General features: G+C 38.9%; 1 protein-coding gene and 1 long non-coding RNA gene across 5 annotated transcripts in view; one reads left to right on the forward strand and one right to left on the reverse strand.

Moving 5' to 3' along the window:
- Positions 1–26,834, forward strand: part of dscama (Down syndrome cell adhesion molecule a) — a 227,980-nt gene that overhangs the window by 179,953 nt on the left and 21,193 nt on the right. For both annotated transcript variants that reach the window (XM_056466399.1, XM_056466400.1), the window contains exons 19-24: positions 3,695–3,850; positions 6,028–6,161; positions 11,607–11,760; positions 14,380–14,497; positions 16,667–16,827; positions 25,976–26,074. In XM_056466399.1, coding sequence (XP_056322374.1) covers positions 3,695–3,850; positions 6,028–6,161; positions 11,607–11,760; positions 14,380–14,497; positions 16,667–16,827; positions 25,976–26,074 — 822 coding nt within the window. The remainder of the gene's footprint in view (positions 1–3,694; positions 3,851–6,027; positions 6,162–11,606; positions 11,761–14,379; positions 14,498–16,666; positions 16,828–25,975; positions 26,075–26,834) is intronic.
- LOC130235879 (uncharacterized) lies at positions 8,867–10,889 on the reverse strand. Of its 3 annotated transcripts, none has more exons than XR_008838425.1 (7): positions 10,782–10,889; positions 10,488–10,617; positions 10,033–10,091; positions 9,880–9,939; positions 9,564–9,649; positions 9,422–9,486; positions 8,867–8,985 (listed from the first exon to the last, which is right to left on the reverse strand). It is a non-coding gene; the product is annotated as an uncharacterized LOC130235879 (long non-coding RNA). The 3 variants fall into 3 exon arrangements; XR_008838424.1 differs by having other exon boundaries at positions 9,564–9,652; XR_008838423.1 differs by having other exon boundaries at positions 9,564–9,674.

The following is a 26,834-nucleotide window of genomic DNA, read 5'->3' on the forward strand; positions in this document are numbered from 1 at the left end:
TACACTATTTTAATGTTGTTGTGGGACAATGTGAGAGACAACCATCAAATTCAACATACTGTGTTATAAATATTATTATTACTATAGTTACACAATAGATGACGTATAGATATTAAATAAATATTTTGTCTAATTCTGTCTGACTATAAGTGTTTGTGGTAAAGAAAAATCAAGTTTTATTTGTGTTGACAAAGTGGCTTTGTCTACTCCTTTGGTAGCAGAGCTCACGTCAGGCGATTTTGAGGAATTTCATTTTAGGGGGGCTCAGCTGCTTATGAGAGAAAAATAAAGAAAGAAAGAAAGAAATATATATATAAATATATATGTAGCCCTAATGTATTTATAAGTAATAGTTTAATAGTAATACACTTAAAAGTGTTTCACTAATGTGGGCTGTATGCTAAACTAGCAGTATTCCACTGTAATGTTTAGACGTGCAGTCATTTGAGTTCTAAGTGAGCCAAATAGGCTCAACAAATCTGTTTACTGTAGTAAAAGCCACTTCATATGTTCTAATTAAATGGCATACATATAAATATATATATATATATATATTAACTCATTCACATTTTTCACGAACTGAAGCATAATATTAAAATAGGAAATATTTTTAATACAAGACAACACATGATGTTTCTATCTCTGTCAGTGACTCTGACAGTTAAAATGATCACATTCACTAAGTGGTTCTGTCACTGTGTTTAATCCATTCTGTGCATGACTGTGATATAGATAATGCCACATGCACTGTAATGTGTTTTATAATAGTAGGTCATTTTGAAGTAAAAATAGTAAAATGTTCGGTAAGAGTTACATTTTCGAGGTGAGCACTGAGGAAACTGTAGATTGGAAACCCGATTGCTCCTATCTGACATTGGGAGACAAGTGTATGCATAGTAAAGAACTGCAAATAAGCGTATATTAAAACAATTTATCGATAAACACACACCTTGTTTTCTCGCTCTGCACAGCTGTGGCTTGCTGATCAAGTCGGGGAGGAGCCGAATTCTGCTGCTGTCTTCTTATCAAATTTAAAGGGGACAGAGACCATAATTTGGTCTACAGTTTATGAGCTAATTGGAAAAGTTTTAGGGGGGCTGAGTAGAAATATAAGGGGGCTACTTCCCCCATAAATTGGCCTAGCAACGCCAATGGCTCACGTTATCACCTATGTAGCCACTAATTTTGTGACAGCCTTTGACAACGTGAGGTGGTTCATTAGATTAAAGAATTACTTATCACCTACGCAGAGAGACTCTTTTTTCTGGGCATCAGTTGCACAATACATTACCATTCTTGCCTTTCACCTCAACCAGTGAAATTAGTGCTTATATGGATTTGCTATCGTTCTCACTCCTGGTCAATGGTGTGTGTGACTGGCTGTGCGTGTGCTTGTGTGTGAACGCCCACCCTGGAAATGTACTCTTTCTAAGCCAATCTTCAGTTACACCACGTTCACAGACACACCGAACACAGACACACACACCCACCTCAGAGAAAGAGAGGTCCTATGGCCGAGAGAGATGCTGCTTGCATGAAAACCGCTTCAGTGTTCCCAATTATAGTAACAGGCATTTAGTCAGTAAAGGTAACGGTGTTGTCACAGGGGAAACAGTAACTAAATTGATTACTCGTTACTGAAAAAGAATTACCATTAGTAACGCTGTTTATTTATATCGCTGTTATTCCCATCACTGAGTTTGGTCACCTAACATTTATTTTTGGAATAGATAGCTAATACATTTAAATTTAAATGAGCGATTGCCAAAAAAAAAAAATTATGAACTGCAAAATTATAACTACACTGTTAACAATTTCCTGTAGAATCTACGGTAACTTACTAGCAGCAGTTCGCAGTAACCTACTATAAATCAATTACAGCAACAATACTGTATTTACATTTACAGCATCACCATGTATCTTGCTCTACATGTATTTACAGTACTGTTTATCTTTACAGTAAAATATACAGTAATTTTCACAATGCAACTTTAAAATACAGTAAAATACCGCATAATTGTCCTACAGTAAAATTCAGTTCATATTACAGTTAAATACTGCATTTTACAAAATATTGTGAACAGCATAACTTTTAAAACTTTTTGTTCACTTCATTTTCTTATTTATACAATTTTTATTTAGTGTTTCCCCAACATATTTCATTGATTGTGCTATTTAGTAACCGGCATTTTATTATAGTATAAATAGTCTGCAACAAATTGCATATTTTTGGTCAATTTCAGACCTTATCTTAATTAGGAGCTCCATTTTCTCATTAATTATACTAAATAGGCCATAAATCTTGATGTTTCAAATATGCTATATAATTTTGATATAATATGAATAATAATATTAATATGTAAATTTATGTAAATTAGATTTATTTTACATTTGTTAGACTTCAATTTATAATTCAATTTACACTTTTTCAAGAGTATGTTTGTTCCATATTTTAATAATTGATTTTTGTTTGCAACATCTGCATGTTGTTTGCTGCAAAGTACAGTCAAATTTGTGTTCACTTTAGCATTATACGTCATTATAAAGACTAAATATATTTTTCCTTGTTTTTGGCACAAATATATGGGAGAAATTTTACACAAATTATTTTACATTTGTTGCAATTTTTAAGCCAATTTACATTTATTCTAGAATATGTTTTTTCCATAATCAGTGCTGTTTTTGAAAGAATGTTTAAGAGTAATTATTTCACAAAACCTGCATTTTTTGGTTGAATTTACAAAGTTGACTTTATAAGTCATTATAGGGGGATTTAGAAATCTTTCTTGTTTTTGGCACCATAGAACTAGGAGAAACGTCAAATTTCTTTTATATTTGTTAGAGTTTTTTAAGTTAATTTACACTTCTTCTTGAATATGTTTATTCCATAATTAGTGCTGGTTTTGCTGAATTTAAAATACAAATTTTGTTTACTTTAGCATTATAAGTCATTATATAAACACGGAGGAACAAGACTAAGGGAAACGCGTTGTAATGTCACTTTACAGATAACAAGACTCGGCAATGTGAATGAGTGTGTGTGCTGCTTAAATGGTGTTTGTAATCAGTCCTTGACGATCCTCAGGTGGTGCGAGTGTAATCAGTCGAGACTTGGAGCAGGTGTGAGTGTGTGTGTGGCATGACTGAATATGTAGTCCATTAATGGCAGAATTGTAGTCCATGTGTGTTTGTGTGTGAGATCCAGCGATCTGGGAGTTATGATCGCTGGTGATCGTGACAGCAGGGCTGTACATAGGAGTACTAAAGAGAAGAAAATAAAATGTAGGAAAAAAAAAGAAAATAATAAGTAAAAGTAATAAAAAAACAATAATAAATGAGTATTGAAAGCTAGAGAAAATCAATAGGTCTTTAATACGGACTTTAAAGCATCACTAGTTGTAGGATTTAGTCCCTTTATATTTAACTTTTTCAATAAAATAGAGTATATATCTGTTCCAACTATTATCAAAAAAATACAACAGAAAAAGAAGGAATCCAATAAATAATAACAATAAATTAAATGTAATTTGAGGAAAAATGAATAGCTGTCCAGTTCTGTTGTGCTGTTTGTTCTGATGTGGGTCTGTTTGGCTCTGCAGTGCCAGGTCCGCCAGGCGGACACCATGCTGTTTACTTTAGCATTATAAGTCATTAAATACGCATTTAGATATCATTCCTGTTTTTTGCACCACAGAACTAGGAGAAATCCGAAACGTTACAACTCAGAAGGCCCCGCTGGAGCTGGAAGGTCTAGAGAAATACACCAACTACAGTATCCAGGTGCTGGCCTTCACCAGAGCAGGAGACGGAGTCCGCAGTGACCAGATCTACATCCGCACCAAAGAGGACGGTACGACCAACACTGTAAAAAATAATATGTTTTTATTTTTCCCCATTTATTTATGTTTTTTAGTTGCATTTTCAGACCTTCATCTTTCTTCCAACAACGTTTAACATTAAAATTCACAATCGTAAATAAACAGAAAACACTTGTGAACCATAAAACACGGACACTGTTAATTAACAGAAATTTTTACATGTACACATATCATTCTCAGACTAGCTGAAGCCAGCTTATGTGGGAAATGCAAAGAATCTTGTCATAAAGATTACATTTACCATATAACATGGATTCTCATGGAATTTGGAAGATTTTGGATGTATGAATTTATTAAAAGGATCCAAATCCTTTTGCCATATCATGGATTTATAGGGACGTTTTCCACAGTTCCTAACACTATACACTTAAATACCGCTTTTTAGCAAAGGATGGGAATGGTTTTTGGAGGATCTAAATGAGCTCTTATTTGTATGAATTATTTTAGTTAATGATTCACTATTGCATTCATAAAGAATAGTAATTTTTTTTGCCATAATATTTTTTATTTTCATTGTCAGTTTGTACACATTGAAATACAACACTTTGCATACATTTGTTTACAACAATAACCTTGCTGCATTTACTTAATATACAAAAAAACAACAACAAACAAACGAACAACCAAACAAAAAATGCGAACACTCCTCTTTTTTCGGTTAATGGTAATCCATTCGAAAGTGACTATTATAATCATACTAAGTAAAAGGTACAACAATATGTATATTGAAGAGTGTATCAATACAGAACTGTAGAATTATAGTTTAATTCTAAAATGAATAAGATGAATCATTTGAAAAAAAATAAAAATCGGTGACTCACTCATTAAGACATAAATTGAAAGTAGTACTATACAGTTAATCATTTTTTGTTCTGGGGATTTGTAAGGACTTGTTCACAGTTCCTAGAATTATTCACAGAAATATTGGCGAACAAGATCTGGCAAAGGTTTTAGTTGTAGGAACAACATTTGGAGTTAAAAATATGTTTAAAAAAGTTATAATAGACTTCCCAGAGATGGGTTGCGGCTGGAAGGGCATCCGCTGCGTAAAACATGTGCTGAATAAGTTGGCGGTTCATTCCGCTGTGGCGACCCCGGATTAATAAAGGGACTAAGCCAAAAAGAAAATGAATGAATGAAGTTATAATAGAAAGAAAGAGCGTAATATTTGTGTATTTCCGAGCGAAACTACAATGTTTTTATATGAATCCCTTTGGGTCAATGATTCACTGATCCATCCATAAAGACAGCCATTCATTTATTGTTTATTTTTTCATTTTATACAATACAACGCAATATTAATTTATAAAGCAGTTGTAACATGGGGAGTGACAGAGACAACTGAGGTTTAGGATCCACGTGCAGGTTTATTCAAAGTCAGGGAAGCAATGGTCAACACAGGTGCAAACAGATGTATAAAGGCAGTCCAGAATCGTAGTCAAACACAGGCGAGAGGTCAGTAGACAGGCGGTAGACAAGGAGAAAGGGAAACCAGGCAAAGATCAAAACACGGAGGAACAAGACTAAGGGAAACACGTTGTAATGTCACTTTACAGATAACAAGACTCTGCAATGTGAATGAGTGTGTGTGCTGCTTAAATGGTGTTTGTAATCAGTCCTTGACAATCCTCAGGTGGTGCGAGTGTAATCAGTAGAGACTTGGAGCAGGTGTGAGTGTGTGTGTGGCATGACTGAATATGTAGTCCATTAATGGCAGAATTGTAGTCCATGTGTGTTTGTGTGTGAGATCCAGCGATCTGGGAGTTATGATCGCTGGTGATCGTGACAGCAGGGCTGTACATAGGAGTACTAAAGAGAAGAAAATAAAATGTAGGAAAAAAAAAGAAAATAATAAGTAAAAGTAATAAAAAAACAATAATAAATGAGTATTGAAAGCTAGAGAAAATCAATAGGTCTTTAATACGGACTTTAAAGCATCACTAGTTGTAGGATTTAGTCCCTTTATATTTAGCTTTTTCAATAAAATAGCGTATATGTCTGTTCCAACTATTATCAAGAAAAATTACAACAGAAAAAGAAGTAATCCATTAAATAATAACAATAAATTAAATGTAATTTGAGGAAAAATGAATAGCTGTCCAGTTCTGTTGTGCTGTTTGTTCTGATGTGGGTCTGTTTGGCTCTGCAGTGCCAGGTCCGCCAGGCGGGGTGAAGGCAGCTGCAGCTTCCAGCTCTGTGGTTTACGTTTCTTGGCTTCCTCCGCTAAAGCTGAATGGCGTCATTAGGAAATACACAGTCTTCTGTTCCAGCACGTCTCCCACGGTAAGACTCGGCCAACTGCTCTCATGCTAACAGCAGAGAAATCAGGCTGACTGTTAAGACAGTGTTAAACAGTGTGTGGCGTCACACTGTGCCATCAAGCTTAAAGGTGATGTGTTTGAAATGACAAGTAAAGTGTTGTATTTATAGCTTACTATACTATTGTAATTGCTGCTTTAACAGAGTGCAAGCTGGCATTACCATGAATACATCACAAATATCTATGAATGTGCAGGATTATCAAATGTGATATCAAGATATATATATATATATATATATATATATATATATATATATATATATATATATATATATATATATATATATATATATATATAAGATATGTGTATATATGTGTGTGTGTGTGATATTGCGTTTATACAACAGTTCAACAACATAATCGTGTGTATAAAAAAGGAGAGTCTAAAAACCCTTTTGTATGAGGAACTACTTTCTTCCACCGTTCATTCACATCTGCAGCTGACATCAGAACAACAGAAGCCGTTGCTAATTCACCAACATCACTTTAGAGCTAGTATTGGATTGACTCTCTAGCATAATGTGTAAAATGATGACAAAACAGGTGATTTTGCTGACATTTTAAGATTATAAGGCTGATCGTGACATGAAATGCCATCAGTCTACAGAGATATCTCCCTACAATATTACAGTCTATTACAGTCTACAGTATTTCTCTGTTGCAATTGGGATTTCAAAATAACTAATCCAGAAAAAAGCAGCGCAATCACTACCAGATTGCTGTTGTGTTTGCGATAAGGAAGAACAATAAACACATGCGGCCACTTCTTTCTTTCTGCCAACACAACACACATTCCTGATATGCGAGTCCCATCTTACACTCAATACACTACAATTATATGGTGTAAATACAGCACTACAACATACAAAAGAGAGAGATCGACTTAGAATATCACTTACCAGTTTAATAATGATTTGATCCGCTGTAGTTAGAAATTACGCTGTTTTAATCTTCTAAGGGCTTATTATGCTGCCCTGTCGCCATCTTGTGGATGAAAACGTCAACTGTCTTTGGTCTACTCAGTATGGCAGGCTAATGGCCACCGACGTCTCTCAGAAATGATAAATATTTCAAAATAGGCACTATCCTTATAAATATACTGCATAGTTGCAATCTAAACAACTACATACTCGACTAAAAAAGCCTCAAAAATATGTTGCCCAACAGCAGCAATATTTGTCAAACTGCAGAGTGTCCTCTGCTTGCCACTGTATGTGGGTGGAGTAATATACAGAGGTGAAGGGTGAAGAGGGTATGAATGCTGTTACTGGCAGAATATCACACGGCTATCAACCAATCAGATTCAAGAACCAGACAGAACTGTTATATATACAGTTGTAGTCAGAATTATTAGCCCCCCTGTTTATTTTTTTCCCCAATTTCTGTTTAACAGAGAGCAGATTTTTTTCAACACATTTCTAAACATAATAGTTTTAATAACTCATCTCTAATAACTGATTTATTTTATCTTTGCCAGGAACACAATAAATAATATTTTACTAGATATTTTTCAAGACACTTCTTTACAGCTTAAAGTGACTTAAAGTTAACTAGGCAGGTTAGGGTAAATAGGCAAGTTATTGTATAACAATGGTTTGTTCTGTAGACAGTCGGAAAAAAATTTGCTTAAATGGGCTAATAATTTTGACCTTAAAAAAATTTAAAACTGCTTTTATTCTAGCCTAAATAAAACAAATAAGACTTTCTCCAGAAGAAAAAATATTATCAGACATACTGTGGAAAATTCCTTGCTCTGTTAAACATAATTTGGGAAATATTTAAAAAAGAAAAACAATTTAAAGGGGGGCTATTAATTGTGACTCTAACTATATATATATATATATATATATATATATATATATTTTTTTTTTTTTTTTTTGTACAGTATTTCCTAATATACTGTATATTTCGTTGGGAAAAAATCGTATTTCTTTTAGTTTAGTTTGGCTATGATTTTCTCCCAACGAAATATACAGTACATTAGGAAATACTGTACAAAAGAAATGATCTTTTACAAATCACTAATTTGAAATATTTAAAAACAATCAATATTTTAGAGACGGGGCTAATCATATTGTCCTCAACTGTACTAGCATTTGGTGTTTTCATAATCAAAGTAACTTCTTCTCCCTCTTCAGCAAAATCTCTTATCTAATGGCAGCCTCCCAGCAAACATTTGGACGTCCGATTACCGTTGAAAAGACGTCGCTCCGCCACGTTGCGTCCTGGTTGAAAAGTAGTGCCAAAATGAAAATCCAACCGACGTCTTTTACGTCTTCTGGCCGTGAATCGCACGTCTTTTCAACACGGTCCCTGCACGTCGAAATATGTCATGTTCTGGACGTTTTCTGGTTGTTTTTAAAACGAGTTATTTCTTTATAATAAGTGTTTTAATAGCCTAATTATACATATAAAACAATGTAACCTATTATTTAAAGCTGTGAAATGCAATCAGGTTCAATTTCAGACCAGTTATACCTGAACGTCTTTATAGCATTGTAATCACGTGTAAATCATAATTAATACATTATGTAAGGATGCAATAGTGTTACGATTAAGCAAATTATTTATTGTGCATATAGTAACAGATGTACATCACTGTTAAACAGACACATCTAATAAGAATAAACAAAGCAACAACACAGAAATATGGACAACACAAGTGAAATGTTATTTTAGAGTCTTTATTTCTAATATTCTTCAGCTCTTCCTGGAAGGTGCTTGCTGTGTTCCTCCATTGCGGCATCTTTTTCTGTGTCTGTAGCATCTGGACTCACTTCACAGCATCTGAGGGAGGAGAATATGATTTTGTATTATCCTACAACTAAAAACGTACAATATTTCAAGAATTACTGTCATGTTTTGTGAATGAACAGCAATGCGCCGAGCAGTATCTAATGTCAATACATACACATTCCCTACTACTCATCATTTTACAACTGCCCATATCCACAGTTTTGTGGCAAGCAAAGACTGTCATTCATGGCTTACACTAAAATTATAATTTAATATTTTTAGTCTGCTTGACAGCCTGAGTCTGTATAAACATTTTAAAACATCTGAACATTAGGCATGTCTATAAGGAGACGTACAATGATGAATAACAGATGAAATCTATAGTTTAAATAATATAACATACGGGGTTAATTGTTGGGGTAGTAAAACATATTTTCCTGAAATATTGTGCATAAATAAACACAAACAATGCAAGATAAATATGTACCTGTTTATCAATCTTTTAAATCAGGCTCGGACAGAACATCCACCAACTCCGGACAGTTGCTGAACCTAAATGTGACACCAAAATCACAGTCAGAGCGATCCAGACAGACAGAGACACACATTCTTTCACATTTCAAACTTACACAGATGCAGTTCTTCTCTTCAGCTTTGATGAACACTTCACAGGATCTCGCTCTCAGAATCCAGTCTCTTAACAGAACATGTAGACCTGCTGGAGTCCACAATGACAATTACTGTAACAGAGCAATAGCTAACATCAGGCTTATGATGACGTTAACGTTTCTAGTTGCAATTATTTACTAAAGCGTTTATCAGGATACGCAGTAATAAGATCACAATACTCACCACAGGTATAAAAACTAGCTCTAGGTTTGCAAATGTGAACTCATACACATTATACACCTAAATACACTTTTAAGCATTCAACAAGTTTCTCACCTACTCTGAAGTGTCCTCAGGGAGTGGGATGACAAAAGATCATTTGCACTGGAGACAATTCTACAGACAAACAAAGCAACAGTGAGAAAGGTAATAATGAAATTATTTAATGAACAGCAAATAAATAAATGCAAAGCCTTATATGATTCTTACAGTTGGCCTGGAGAAAGAGTATTGAATTCTGTCTGACAGATGACTGACTGTTATTCACCCTGCAAGACAAATTTGAACCTTAATGCAGTTTAATTAATTACAGTACAAAAACTATTTTACAGGAGCAGTTAAAAGAAAAGTGGTTAGACTTTACCTGTTAAATCTCCACATGAGCTAATAACACCTACATGCATATATTTACCATTTTGTTAGTGTAAAATATTAAGTAAATAACTTTTTTTATATACATGCTCATAAGTTTTGCTCTTATTGTTAATGACAGCCTATTAATGTAGGCTAAACTAAATCATTAATACTGGTATGGTAATAAATGCTGGAGACATATCTACAATAGAATGATACTATATAGCTTTTTGTTAGCTTTTCTAACAAATTCGTGCATTATTATCATTATTAAATTGTTTTATTTATACACCATTCCACTCCAAACTCACCTGAAATGGTCATTTTCAGCTCTGACTGAACACACAGCAGGTGGATGATGGGCAGAGATGCTGGAAAACATGTTGACCAGCTGTCTTCGAGGACCAGTGTAGGGAACCCCTGATTAACTGCGCCAGATTCCTGTAATAACATGACATATTGCTCAAACGCGACTTACTTTTAGCATAACGGCTAATTTTAGCCTAATCAAAGCAACTCAATATCGCTACTGGCAATGTGCATCATTTATTTCAGTTCCTTCGTGTAAAACTCAATGTTATTAAACGAATACAAACTGTACTTACACGGTAGGAGTCTTGTGATCATTGTCCAACTTTTCGCCGCGTCCTCATGTTCTCGTGGTGCTGGACAAAACCGGAAGAAAATGAAATTTGAAAACAGCGCCCTAGAATCCCGCGGGATTATGTTAGTCATATCGCGAGATTTGTTAGCGTTAGGTGCAAAAAAGTTATATAGTAAAAATAGTTACTTTACTATCCTTTCACAGCACAGGACACTTTATTAATGTAATTGGTCAGTTGACAAGATGTAAATAAAAGTGATTTCTGTATTTCATAAAGATAAATCTGTTTTGAATGAGTTTAGATGCCTGAAATATGTCCAAGTACCCACTTGGGACACACATATATTAAGTGTATAGTATACCCAGATGTAAGTGCAATACTTTTTAATATTTCATAATTTCAGCAAGGGTATATGATGGACTATAAATGCACGTGTAAAGGACGTCATTTGTGGACTTAATCAGGACATGGTATATATTAAACTACATGTACATAAAATCGTAAATACACGCAACCCCAATATAAATAGACATGTTTAAATGTATACAAGCATATATTAATGCTTTTTCGGACATGTTGTGCATTGGTGCCGTGCGGTCGCGACGAATTTTGGCTGTGGAAAGCACGTCGCTTTCAGACCATCAGTACACAATTGATGGCGTCGCGGAGCGACATCTTTTGGCCGGGGAAAGCACGTCGTCGTCCGACCAATGTTTGCTGGGTAGTCGAGACACCATTGTCACTCAGATAAATGTCAGAGTAGGAAATAAGTGACTATCAAAGCTTCTTTAATTCCTTCATAATGTGTTCGGTCACTCCGTTCAGGTGGTCAGTGAGTTTGAAGTGGCCCCGGATGAGTTCCTGCACCGCGTTCACAACCTCAGCCGTAATAGGAAGTACAACATCTGGGTGATGGCGGTGACTGCGGCCGGACGCGGGAACAGCAGTGATGTCATCACCGTTGAACCCCTGGCTAAAGGTCAGTCACTTACCTTGCTTTACTTCAGAAGGAAAGCAGCTGATCTGTGCTTTTATGAGTTTTATGTTTAGCAATTCTGTAGTTTAAGTATCAGAGGAGTGTGATAATAAGCCATGAGAGAGATCTGCAGACTAAATAAAACATTGCATGATGTATAACTATGCTGAAATATATGGCGTTTGAGCACTTAAGCACATTTTAGTAGAGGCAGATGTGATTGCATTAGACCTGATATGAAATTAAAATTGAAATGGCATTTACAAACAACTGTCGAAACTCAGCAAACGTCTATGCACTTGAAAAAATAAAGGCAGCAATGTACACTGCAGATCTTGATGGTCAATTCCGATTTTGTGACTGTATCCGATTTTTTTGATGACCGACTTACATCATCTTTTAAATGTAACTCGTATCCGACTGACTGCATTTACACTACACGGCAAAGACGCAATGACTGGGAAAAAAAGAGCGGGCGCTGACTGACAGCTGATAATTAAAGAGCGCTCTTTTCACCATTCCTGTATTTAAGGGTTTTATTTTTGCAGGGTTTAAATTAAATATTTTTTCTTTTGGATTTTAGTATAGTTTATGACAGAAAAAGCTGTCATTTTGCCATCTTATTTTTTTAAATCTAACCATTTTTAAACCAGTAGGTTTAACATATGTAATGGCCATGGCGTGATTTATGCACTTGATGTATGGAGCAGTTTTATTTTAGCTTATATTGTTTACGTGGCGGATGTTCTCTCTCTCTCTCTCTCTCTCTCTCTCTCTCTCTCTCTCTCTCTCTCTCTCTCTCTCTCTCTCGTTAACATGCTTAAATACTTGTTCCATATGACAATATAAAGGCTTTTTACTCCTTATGTATGAGATTTAAGGTTTGTGACTGCTGAAGTCTGTTTTGAAATGAAAGCGTCAGAGTTGACGTCATTCGCTATCAGTGTTGGCAGGGGCGTAGCAACCAGGGGGGACAGGGGGGATACGTCGCCCTCACTTTTAGAGACAGACCATTTAGAAACAGGTGATTAATAATTATATGAATGTATGATCTCATACAGCTGTCCCCCCCCCCCCCCCCCACTTTTAAAATGTCCGCTACGCCCCTGAGTGTTGGGGTGTAACTAGTAAAGTCTATTTTCTTACTGCACTGGCAAATAATTTAGCTTCTGTTAACCAAGAACTCGCTAAATTTTGACTTATTATTTTTGTAAACGAAACAATATTATTTACTTGCCTGCATAATTCTTCTTAATATATGAATTTGTAGATATTTGGACTAGAAACGAGACAAAAACGTTAAGCAAGATAAGCATTTTTTGCAGCGTACTGAAATATTTTGTGTCTTTCTTTAAAATAAGCACCATTTGATTTGCTCTAAGCAGTAAAATGAATCATATTATATGTATGTGTGTGAAGTTACCTTTGTACTATAGATGTGAAGCTATACGATTAGTTTTTTCTCACACAATAAAAGAAAACATATTTAGAGTCCAAGATGGTTTGGGATCGGTAAGATTTTCTTGCGCTCCCTAAGGCTGCATTTATTTGATCAAACACTATCTAAAATTACTATTTACAATAACTTTTCTATTTAAATATATATATATATATATATATATATATATATATATATATATATATATATATATATATATATATATATATATATATATATATATATATATATATATATGTATATATATAAATAACATGTTATTTATTAGTGATGCAAGGCTGACTTTTCAGCATCATTGCTTCAGTCTTCTGAAATCATTCTGAGGTGCTGATTGTGAAAAGTAATCGTGTGGTTAACATTTTTGCATAAACCTACAGTACTTTTTTGATCTGTTTAATGCATCTATGCTAATAAAAATGTTAATTTCTTAAAAAAAAAAAAAAGACACTTACTGACCTTGAACAGTAGTGTAAATATGTTACAATCACAATGACTATGCTCTGCAGTAAAAACAGGTTTTCATTTACCCCTCCTCTATTATTTCTTGGGGATAGTTCACCCAAGAAATACAAATTTACTCACTATTTACTCACTCAAGTGGTTACAAACCTTAATGAGTTTCTCTTTGCTGTTGAACACCAAAGAAGATATTTAGAGGAATGCTGAAAACCAGTAACCATTGTCTTCTATAGTAGGAAAAAAACAAATACTGTGGAAGTGGTTATATGTTTCCAGCATTCTTCAAAATATCTTCTTTTGTGTTCAACAAAAGAAAGAAAGTCAAGCAGGTTTGGAAAAAGTAAAGGACGATTAAATGATGGCAGAATTTTTATTTTGGGTGAACTGTCCCATTAATACTTCTATTGTTTTAAATCAATGTATTAGACATGTACCAAATGTATGGTAAGCATAGTTTGTGTCAGAATATCAAAGTTAATATGTTATGAATATGGAAATATGAAATCTGGTAGTGTAGTATAACTCATTTAAAAAAAAAATTAAATTAAAAATAAATATCCCACATTACTTGGTTTTATTGAAGCATGTAATCAGAAACATGTATGAAAAACCCATACAGAGCAATATAATGAGTGAACTACCCTTTAAAGTGTTCAAATCTCAGTATAATAATGATCTGTGTTTTTTTTTTTACATTTAAACAGCTCCCGCCAAAATCCTCACCTTCAGTGGTACGGTTACAACACCGTGGATGAGGGACGTGGTTTTACCCTGCAGGGCAGTCGGAGATCCTCCTCCTGCAATTAAATGGCTGAAAGAGAGGTAAACAATCCACCGACGACAATATTCAATCCCAACAAGAGTATTAACACCAGTATGAGCATGAGAAAGAAATGATGTTTAATAGATTCAGGAACTTTTCACAGTATTTCCGATAATATTTTTTCTTCTGGAGAAAGTCTTATTTGTTTTATTTCAGCTAGAATAAAAGCAGTTTTTTATTTCTTTTAAACCATTTTAAGGTCAATATTATTAGCCCCCTTAAGCTATATTTGTTTTCGATTGTCTAAAAAACAAACCACTGTTTTACAATGACTTGCCTAATTACCCTAATTAACCCAGTTAAGCCTTTATATGTAACTTTAAGCTGAATACCAGTATCTCAGACCCGTGACCCAGCCCCCTACTGATAAAGTCCAGAATTTAGCACCTATAAGAGCTCATTTGTCCTATTTTTGACAGTATGCCTTCATAAATTGTGAAAGTAACCAATAGAAAGCTTTCAGTTCAATTCAATTCACCTTTATTTGTATAGCGCTTTTACAATGTAGATTGTGTCAAAGCAGCTTCACATAGAAGATCATAGGAACAGTGTAGTTCAGTTTGTAGTGTTTAAGTTCAGTTCAGTTGAGCCCAGTTCAGTGTGGTTTAAAAATCACTACAGACAGTCCAAACACTGAAGTGCAAATCCAACGATGCGCAGCTCTACAGATCCCGAACCATGCAAGCCAGTAGTGACAGCGGAGAGGGAAAAAAAACTTCACTAATGGCGGATGTGAAGAAAAAAAACCTTGAGAGAAACCAGACTCAGTTGGGCATGACCATTTTAATTTCTCCACTGGCCAAATGTCTTGTGCAGAGCTGCAGTCTCAGCGGCGGAGGCAGGAAGTTGGCCTCAGCGAAGACTCGTCTGTCCCTGGAGGGTCACAGGAATCAGTCTCATGTTCTCCACTCCTCCATGACCACCTCAGTAGCTGCTCAGGATACGGCCTGGTCCAGGATATGGAAACCTTGGGATCATCTTGTCATTGGTCTTGGATGGAATCAGTGACTCTGCATAGTCTGAGGGCCTCGGGAAGAGTATCCCCAGGTGGAAATAGAGAATAAAGACAATAATTAGACCTTAGACAGTTTAGTTTAGTCTGCGTCAAACCTGCAGGAAAATATCAGGCTTTGCTAAAAGGCTGATTATTTTACCAACGATTGCTGTCAATAGTGGTAGCCTATTACAGATTTCAAAGAAAAATCTTAAGATTAAAAAGGAAACATAAGCTGGACCACAACAGGTCAATGTCATAACGAATGCTCAAATAATATAGCCTGGTTTACAGCAAGCGTCATGTTTTAGTTAGATTGTGCCGTTTGTCATATACAGCAGGCCTATAGGTCTGTTATTGTTACTAAAGACGGTATATTATTTGAGTTTAGCACCAGAACTAGAGAAACTGTATTATGCTTAGAAAAATAAATAAATAAATAAAACAGCACAGTATCGGGATCAGATCTGTATCGCACGATACTCAGAATTTTGGTATCGAGATCGGATCGGTTCCAAAAAAATGGTATCGTTGCATCCCTATTTAAAATGCACAGTTGTAAATAAACACCTCATGGTAAAATAATATGGCAAGCACTTTGACAAAAAGTAGGAAGTATTTTTGTTGCATCAAAAAGTGTGTATATGATCACTATCAAACAAGCGAATCCAGCAAAGATTAGTGCTTAAAATGTCACTAAAATGCAGTATTTGAACCTCATAATTTATGGAACATGAGACGAATAACTGCAAAAAGGTCCACTTTTGGAGATAAAAGAACCACCCCTCTCAATAGGCTGGCTACAGACCTGTATTTAGAAAAATATCTAGTAAAATATTAATTACAGTCATCATGGCAAAGATAAAATAAATCAGTCATTAGACATGAGTTATTCAAACTATTATATTTAGAAATGTGTTGATAAAATCTTCTCTTTGTTAAACAGAAAATGGGAAATAAAATATACAGGGGGGCTAATATCTCTGACTTCAACTGTATATTTGCTAGCTGAGTTGAGTGTGATAGTGAAGAAAACACTGCAGTGCAGATCCAGCTTTTCGTTAAGAGCAAACAGCAGCTTCTGAATACCTATGAGTAGCATCCGTCACTAGGGAATGCTGGGAAATGTCAAACACTGCCTTCTTCATTGAGGATTCACACTGTTTGTCGACAGCGGGAGTCCGGCCCCTGCGGTCATCGACGGAAGACGCAGCATCCACGGAAATGGCAGCTTCGTCATTAAGACTGTGAAAGCAGAGGATTCTGGGTATTACACATGTGTTGCCAGCAATAACTACGGGACGGACGAAATCATTCTGAATCTCCAGGTTCAAGGTGAGGAGGAAGAGTCGCTTTCTGTGGGGATGGAGCTGCAGGGTTTAGGATAAACGGAGAATTGGGATCATTCTGCATTTATGATTCTGAATGTATATGCAAAATCAGATTTCATAGAGCTTCTGACAAAACAGCATTTGCTGCGGTCTATTTGAATATTTAAATACTTGAATTTTATTAATTGTTTGAGCTCGGCTGAGTCAGTTGGCCTTTCTGTGTGGAGTTTGCAAGTTCTCCCTGTGTTGGTGGGGTTTCCTCTAGGTCCTCCGGTTTCCCCCACAAGTCCAAAGACATGCGCTATAGGTGAATTGGGTAGGCTAAATTGCCCGTATTGTATGTGTGTGAATGAGAGTGTATGGGTGTTTCCCAGTGATGGATCGCAGCTGGAAGGGCATCCACTGCGTAATACATTTGCTGGATAAGTTGGCGGTTCATTCCACTGTGGCGACCCCTGATTAATAAAAGGACTAAGCCTTAAAGAAAAAGACTGAATAAATGAATAATTGTTTGAGGCCATGTCCACCACATTAATATATTTCTAATTAAGGCGCACGGCTTTGCGACACGCACATGATGTGCAAACAGTGCACACGTGACACATTTGTATTTTCCAGTCGCACAAGTTGAAAACATCTCAGAATGCCGCGAGCGCACATCGATTCATGTGACTAGAACTAACAAATCTGCTTTACATTTGTATATGGAATGTACACATTTCAGTAATAACAGTAGAATAATTACCTCAAACACAGCACACCCAAACACTGCAGTGCTTTTTCATTTCTCCATCTACACGACATCTTTAGGACCAGTCATCCAGAAACATGGATTTTCCTACCACTGCTATGCTGATGATACCCAGCTATACCTCTCTTTTCACCCTGATGATCCCTCGGTTCCAGCTCCCATCTCAGCCTGCCTGTCAGACATTTCATACTGGATGAAAGATCATCATCTTCAGCTTAACCTCGCGAAAACAGAAATGCTTGAAGTTTCTGCCAACCCGACTCTTCACCATAACTTTTCAATCCAGATGGATGGAGCAACCATCACTGCATCCAAAATGGTAAAAAGCCTTGGAGTAACGATTGATGACCAACTGAACTTCTCTGACCACATTTCTAGAACTGCTCAATCTTGCAGATTCGCACTCTATAACATCAGAAAGGTCCGACCCTTCCTATCTGAACATGCAGCTCAACTCATTGTTCAAGCTCTTGTTCTCTCCAAAATTGGATTATTGCAACTCTCTACTAGCCGGGCTTCCAGCTAATTCTATCAAACCTCTTCAGCTGCTTCAGAACGCAGCAGCACGAGTGGTCTTTGATGAACGCAAAAGAGCACATGTCACTCCGCTACTCAACCGTTTGCACTGGCTGCCAGTTGCTACTCGTATCAAATTCAAAGCTCTGATGTTTGCTTACAAAGCGACCTCTGGCTTTGCTCCTTCTTATCTGCTCTAACTTCTGCAGATTTATGTGCCCTCCAGAAACTTGCGTTCTGTGAATGAACGTCGCCTCGTGGTTCCATCCCTAAGAGGGAAGAAATCACTTTCCCGAACTCTCACATTCAATCTGCCCAGTTGGTGAAATGAACTCCCTAACTGCATCAGAACGGCAGAGTCACTTGCTGTCTTCAAGAAACGACTAAAAACTCAACTATTTAGTCTCCACTTTCCCTCCTAATCTTAACTGCCTCTCTGTACTCTCTCTCACAAAAAAAAACATTACTAATGCTTTGCTTCTTAGACTTTACACACCTGAAACTTGTCTATAGCGCTTGTTCACTGCTGCTCTTATAGTTGTGTAAATCGCGTCCTTGTCCTCATTTGTAAGTCGCTTTGGATAAAAGTGTCTGCTAAATGACTAAATGTAAATAAAACTTGTATCTGGAATGCAGCAATGGTTTGTCCGTTTGTCATCCTCTGAGAAAACGTCTGTTTACGTCTAGTAAACGAGAGACAACAGGGGAGCACAAGCGCAAAGCGCATTGAAAATGGTGAATAAAACTACCCACTGCGCACTTTTCACATGCTTTTAGACGCAATATATGTACAGACTCGGGTTGTGTTATGTCATCGCCACCTCAGGTCAGAATAACAACACATGCAAAATGAGTGTTGTGGCTAGAAGCAGTGAGGAGATTGTAAACAAAAAAGGATGTAAGGATGTCGCCAGAATGGCTTTTTGGTTTCTTTTCTTGTGCATCCCAGCCACTACCTCCCCATCTGAAAGATTTGTAGCGTACGAGTAATGTAGTCATTCAACTTTACAATTTGTTATGCTGCAATATGTGCTTGAATAAAGATGCCTGGTTTCCTTTACTCGAAAGCTCAGATTTATAATTAGTTTCGTTGCAGATGTTGATCTACCTTAAAGTTTGCTTTGTTCAGTGTTTACATTTTACCATTGCACACACTTTGTAACATTTTATTTATCAAGTTTAAGAGTCTCTTTAACACTTATGTTTATGTTATCATAAGACATAAGAAACAAGATATTTTTGTTTAGCATTTTTTAGCTTTTGACTATGAAACTATTTGCCTTAGTATTGTCGGTAAATTAAAATATAGTGGTTAAATATATATTAAAAATCCTAATTTTCCAAAATGTATTGTAAAAAAATATTCAATAATTATTGATACCGAATGATATGAACATTACATCATGATAATTTATTTTGCTGTATCGCCCAGACCTAGTATTTGTCATGGATTGGTCAGGCTCTCACGACCCCCACTCACGAAGATCACCATCACCTGACTTCTAATGAGCACACAGCTGCATCACATTCACGAGCACCAGATAAAAGCACAGCACTCCAGTCGCTCATTGTCCGGGCTCGTCTCGACGAAAGCGGACAACTGAGCGACCACTCAGCGTAGTCATCCTCAGCTAAACAAACGATTTACTTACCTGTTCTCTTTGTATTCCTCCTAGTCTTCCTGGTCCTCCCGAATCGTCCTGTCTTCCAGTCCTTCCAAGTCTGTGTCATCCTCTGTCAGCTGTATCTGGTGTGTGCTGTCCATCCTCGTGTATTCCTGTTACCCAGCCACGGAGGAAAAGACCCCAACATCATTCCTGATCCTCCTGGCTATCCTTCATGTGCTCCTTGTTGTCATTCAATAAACACCCTAACGTTTCCTTACCTCTGTCTCCTGTCCGCTTCATAACAGAAGCCCGGACCCATAACGACGACAACATGAGCACCCTCGATCACTTTCAAGAGCTGGTGGACCAGTTGAAGCGGATTCTACAGCCACCAGCTCCACTTTCCAACGCACCACCAGCACCGAGCACTTCCGCCTCCACAGTTTCTTCTTCGGCCCTTCCTTCCAGTCCCATGGCCCGACCAGCGCCCTACTCAGGCGGAGCGGGGGAGTGCAATGGTTTTCTGTTACAATGTTCCCTCATATTCGAAATGCAACCTTCTCTATATCCCACAGATAAGTCAAAGATCGCCTACATCGTATCACTACTCTCTGGACCTGCACTTAAATGGGCTGAGACGATCTGGAACCAAGCCGGGCCGGTCATGAATTCCATCACTACCTTCACGGAGTATTTCAAAGAGGTGTTTGGACGTTCTGATGGGGAAGTAGCCGCTGGAGAGCAGCTGTATCATCTAAAGCAAGGTACTCTATCTACACAGGAATATGCTCTCCGGTTTCGCACTCTAGCAGCTGCAAGTGGATGGAATGAGAGATCGTTGTTGACCACGTACCGGCTCGGCTTGGAACCCACTCTCCGAATCCAGCTGGCCACATTAGATGATACAATGGGTCTGGAGAGATTCATCCAACATTCTCTCCGATGTTCCGATCGTCTCCGTTCCTATCAACAGGACACCATCACCCCCTCGTCTGCACTCCTCCAATCGCCTGAGTCAACAGCCTCTCCAGAACCAGAACCCATGATAATAGAGTCTGGAAGACTGACATCAGCGGAACGACAGAGGAGGCTGACCCGGGGTCTGTGTCTATACTGCGGTGTCAGTGGACACACCCGTATGGAGTGTCCCCTTCGTCCCATTCGGACTTCAGTGAGTGTATTCAGTACGAATATTGAACAATGTAAACCACTTACTACCACCGTACAAATAACTACTGCCTCTATTTCTCTCCTTGTCACAGCCCTCATCGACTCCGGGTCAGCAGGGAACTTCATCTCCCAATCCCTCTGTCGTCAACTCCACCTCCGTACTGAGGCGTCCTCGCATATATACCAGATACAACCGATAACCCAGTGCACTCGATCTTCGACCCGTATCCATCGACAATGCGAAGACATCCTTCTTCAAGTGGGGCTGTTACATCAAGAGAGGATTCAATTTCTGGTTCTGGAGGGTGCAAATATGGACATCATTCTAGGGCGCCCGTGGCTGGTGAAGCACGATCCCATCATCTCTTGGGGCACAGGAGAGATAAAGAAATGGGGATCTGGATGTACACCTACCTGTTTTCCAAATCTCCCTCTTCAAGGTCGGAACCCCATTTCTTTGTTTGCAACATCGGTCGAGAGCCCTCCTGAGAAGCAGTCTATCCACATTCCTAAGGAGTACAGCTCCTTTCATGATGTCTTCTGCCCCAAGAGAGCTTCCCAGCTACCGCCGCATCGGCCATGGGACTGCGCGATCGACCTAGTTCCAGATGCCCAGTTGCCAAGAGGTAGGATCTACCCGCTCTCGCTTCCAGAGAATCAGGCAATGGAAGATTACATAAGGGAGGCTCTGAGTCAGGGGTACATACGTCACTCAAAATCACCAGCCGCCTCAAGCTTCTTCTTTGTGGCCAAGAAGGACGGAGGGCTGCGTCCATGCATCGACTACAGGGTCCTAAATAACGGTACAGTAAAATACCGATATCCCCTTCCTCTGGTACCAGCCGCTTTGGAACAGCTCCGAGAAGCTAAAGTCTTCACTAAATTGGACCTCCGCAGCGCGTATAATCTGATAAGAATACGTGAGGGGGACCAATGGAAGACAGCATTCGTGACCCCTACTGGCCACTATGAATATGAGGTCATGCCTTACGGTCTGGTCAACGCCCCCTCCGTATTCCAAAACTTCATTCATGAAGTCCTCCGGGAGTTTCTTCACCACTTTGTAATAGTGTACATAGATGACATCCTCATTTACTCCCGGAGTGAGGCCGAACATCGCCAACACGTTGCGGAGGTCCTACACACATTGAGAGAACATCACCTCTACCTCAAAGCGGAGAAATGCTCATTCCACCAGAAGTCGATTCATTTCTTGGGATACATCATTGATCAAACCGGTATACGTATGGATGGGAAGAAAATTGAGGCTGTTCTATCCTGGTCAGAACCCACTTCCATTAAGGAGCTCCAGAGGTTTCTTGGGTTTGCTAACTTTTATAGACGGTTTATCAAGGACTACAGCAGGATTACATCACCTCTCACTAATCTCCTCAAGGGTAAACCCAAAGGACTGGAGTGGACCAAAGAAGCAGCCGCAGCCTTCCGCCTTCTTAAGAAGGAGTTCACAAGGGCCCCACTCCTGACTCATCCTGACCCAAATCTTCCTTTCGTGGTGGAAGTGGACGCATCCACCACCGGCGTCGGGGCAGTATTATCTCAACATCATGATACACCGCCCCGACTGCATCCCTGTGCCTATTTCTCTCGGAAGTTGAGCCCGGCGGAGCAGAATTACAGCATAGGAGACAGGGAGCTGCTAGCAATCAAGCTAGCCTTGGAGGAGTGGCGTCACTGGTTGGAGGGAGCCAAACATCCGTTCCAGGTGATCACAGATCACAAAAACCTCCAATATATCAAAGAGGCCAAGAGACTATGTCCACGTCAAGCCAGATGGTCACTTTTCTTCTCACGTTTTGATTTCTCCATTTCCTATCGTCCAGGACCCAAGAATCTAAGAGCAGACGCTCTCTCTCGTTTACACGAGCATCACGATCATGAAGAACTCCCAACGAAGATTCTTCCCGAACACATCTCCATTTGTCCGATCACCTGGAACGCTCCTCCAGTCGTTGCCACTCCGGAAGCCCCTGCTCCGCCGGGATGCCCTCCTCATCGGCAGTTCATACCACCTGAACACCGGGTAGATCTGATCCACTCCTTACATACCTCGCTAGGCACTGGACATCCAGGGATCAACAATACTCTCTCGCTAGTATCCCAACGATTCTGGTGGCCAAACATGGCAAGGGATGTGAGGCAATATGTTCAGGGCTGTAAGGACTGTGCCCAATCCAAGAGCCCACGTCATCTACCCGCTGGAAAGCTCCATCCCTTGCCGATTCCGAACCGTCCCTGGTCACACCTAGGAGTGGACTTTATCACTGATCTCCCTTCGTCAGAAGGTAATACCTGTATTCTAGTCATAGTAGATAGATTCTCAAAGTTTGTCAAACTAATCCCTCTGAAAGGTCTTCCCACAGCCTTTGAAACAGCCGACAATATCTTTAATCAAGTCTTCAGGTCATTTGGTATTCCAGAAGATATTGTGTCGGACAGAGGTCCACAGTTCATCTCACGTCTATGGAAAGCCTTCTTCAAGCTCCTAGGTGTGGCCGTCAGCCTCTCTTCTGGATATCATCCCCAAACCAACGGGCAGACAGAGAGGAAGATTCAGGAGGTGGGACGGTTCCTGAGGACCTTCTGCAGTGGTCACCAGAGCTCCTGGAGCCAGTATTTGGGCTGGGCAGAATATGCCCAAAATTCACTGCGGCAACCCTCCACCGGACTCACGCCATTCCAGTGCGTCCTGGGCTTCCAACCACCGCTCTTTCCCTGGGATGGCGAACCATCTGATGTCCCCGCAGTGGATCACTGGTTCCGGGAGAGCGAGAGAGTCTGGGACGAGGCTCATCAACATCTGCAGAGGGCAGTCCGTCGAAGCAAGGTAACCGCCGATAGAAGAAGGTCTGAAGAACCCAGATACACACCCGGACAAAAGGTGTGGCTATCCACCCGGGACATACGCATGCGACTGCCCTCTCGCAAGTTAAGTCCCCGATTTGTTGGTCCCTTCACCATCGTGGAACAGGTTAACCCCGTCACCTACAAACTACAATTACCCTCTCACTACCGTATTCACCCTACATTCCACGTATCACTCCTGAAACCCTATCACGATCCTGTTCTTCCCTCCACAGAGCCTGACCACGAAGAGGAACCCCCTCCTCCACTGCTCCTAGAAGAAGGAGCCGTCTACGCAGTGAAGGAGATCTTGCGTTCCCGACGTCGTGGTGGCCAGTTGGAGTACCTGGTGGACTGGGAAGGGTACGGCCCCGAAGAAAGGACATGGGTTCCCAGAGCTGATATTCTCGATCCTAGTCTCATGGTGGAGTTTCATGAGAGCCACCCTGAGTTCCCAGCGCCTAGAGGCAGAGGGAGACCACCACGGCGTCGGAGGTGTCGGCCCTCAGGAGCGGGCCCTGGGGAGGGGGGTACTGTCATGGATTGGTCAGGCTCTCACGACCCCCACTCACGAAGATCACCATCACCTGACTTCTAATGAGCACACAGCTGCATCACATTCACGAGCACCAGATAAAAGCACAGCACTCCAGTCGCTCATTGTCCGGGCTCGTCTCGACGAAAGCGGACAACTGAGCGACCACTCAGCGTAGTCATCCTCAGCTAAACAAACGATTTACTTACCTGTTCTCTTTGTATTCCTCCTAGTCTTCCTGGTCCTCCCGAATCGTCCTGTCTTCCAGTCCTTCCAAGTCTGTGTCATCCTCTGTCAGCTGTATCTGGTGTGTGCTGTCCATCCTCGTGTATTCCTGTTACCCAGCCACGGAGGAAAAGACCCCAACATCATTCCTGATCCTCCTGGCTATCCTTCATGTGCTCCTTGTTGTCATTCAATAAACACCCTAACGTTTCCTTACCTCTGTCTCCTGTCCGCTTCATAACAGTATTAAGCGTATGTGTTGTCATTAGGACAGGGACTTGGCGCCACGTTCTGGTGGTTTGAGTTTCATATTTATTTATGACAGTCCAAACTCAACCAGCAAAATGGTTACTTCAAATTTTCAAAGAAATCCAATAAATATTGATATGTCTTTTTTGTCGACATCACACATTCTTATGCACAGAATTAAGTATTCCCTTGATTAAATTACATGTAGTCAATGCGAAAGCACAAATAGAGATGACGCTGAATGTGCACAGCTTTTGCAGTGAACATTACAAATTAGTTTCAATCACGTCTTTCCCGCAAAATCAAGGAAAACATCCTGCGAGTAAACTAGAGCTAGTGACTTGCTTCCTCGCATTCGGTATGAATAAAGCACTGCTGTGTGGTAGTTAATAAAGCAATTGTGAATTGCTGTCAGTTATTAATACAATTGCATTTGTGAATGAATCCAGATCATGATCTTTTGAATCAGCTTTTGCAGCGAACATGACAAATGTGTCTTAATCAGATCTCCTGCAAAAATTCAGAACAGGGGAAAAACATCCTGTGGGTAAACTAGAGCTAGTGACCTGCTTCCTCGCATTTGTTGTGGGAAAAAAAAACATTATTGTGTGGTAGTTTATGAATCAAGTGCTCTCTGAATATCTGCTTTGATCGAACTTTGCCAACAAACAAACAAAACAAAAAAATATGTATAATATTAGCATAAAATACAAATAAATAATAATATTAAGTAAAAGAAGATATATGTATTTATATAAATATTATAAAAGGAATGAAAGAAATTAGGAAAAGATCACTACTATATCACTACAACCTCTTACATTCATTCATTCATTCTTACATTTTCTTTTCGGCTTGGTCTCTTTATTAATCCTGGGTCACCACAGCGGAATGAACCGCTAACTTATCCAGGATATGTTTTACGCATCAGATGCCCTTCCAGCTGCAACCCATCTCTGGGGAAGCAACCTCTTACAGTATATCATATTTTTTGGTCAAGTGAAAAGTTTCAGTAGCCAGTGTTTAAAGGTTGGACGAAATGTTTTCCTTCCATTTGAGCAATGTTGTAATTGAACTTTTGAAAGATTTAGTAGACATTTACAGTAGCTGAATTGCTGTTATTTACTGATTTGATTGCATTTGTGTTTAAATCCAGATTAATCTAGATCTTTTACAGATTAATCTTGCATCTGTAGTTCTCACATCATGTTTCTCACTGTATAAATGTCATCTTCAGTCCCTCCTGACCAACCTCGTCTCACTGTGACCAAAACCACCACCACATCCATAACCGTGACCTGGACACCCGGAGACAACGGCGGGAGCTCCATTAGAGGTGAGCGTTTACATTTTCAGATGGAGGAAGATCACAATTAGGATTAAAATCATTATTTTGGCACATTCTATTAAAATCCAATTGCTGTTTATAAATTAAAGAGCAAAATACAAATGAACCGTTCACCCAACCGTTCATGGGTGGTTTAAAATCCAATTAATTGTTTCCTCTGCATTAATGTAAAATATAATTAACATGCCTCTGAACAGTGCTACAGACTTTAAATGCAGTTCATCCAATCAATCCTAATTTATTTGTCTTGTTATATTAATAAGAGCCTTTTGTTGTTACATAATCAGAGTTGGTTTTTGCATTGAAGGTACAATTGTTTTGTGTAATTTAATCCTTTGGCTTGTCCCCATAAGGCTTAGATTATAATCAAATCCCATTACATGTACTGTTCATTAGTAAAGCATTTAAAGAGGTTGTGAGCTGTCTTTTTATTATTATTTTGTAATAATCTCTGAGGTCCACTATAATGCTGTCAAGATTTTGACATAAAAAACATCATAATATATAAGTAATAGACTGTTTTCTGTCCTGTTTTGACCCCTGTAATCAGAAAACACTGTATGTATACACTCACCGGCCATTTTATTAGGTACTCCTTGCTAGTACCTGGTGTGGTCTTCTGCTGCTGTAACTCATCCGCCTCAAGGTTGGATGTGTTGTGCGTTCAGAGATGCTCTTCTGCAAACCTCAGTTGTAACGAGTGTTTTTTTGAGTTACTGTTGTATTTCTATCAGCTGGAACCAGTCTG

Source organism: Danio aesculapii, chromosome 10, assembly GCF_903798145.1.
Source record: "Danio aesculapii chromosome 10, fDanAes4.1, whole genome shotgun sequence".
Lineage (NCBI taxonomy): Eukaryota > Metazoa > Chordata > Actinopteri > Cypriniformes > Danionidae > Danio > Danio aesculapii.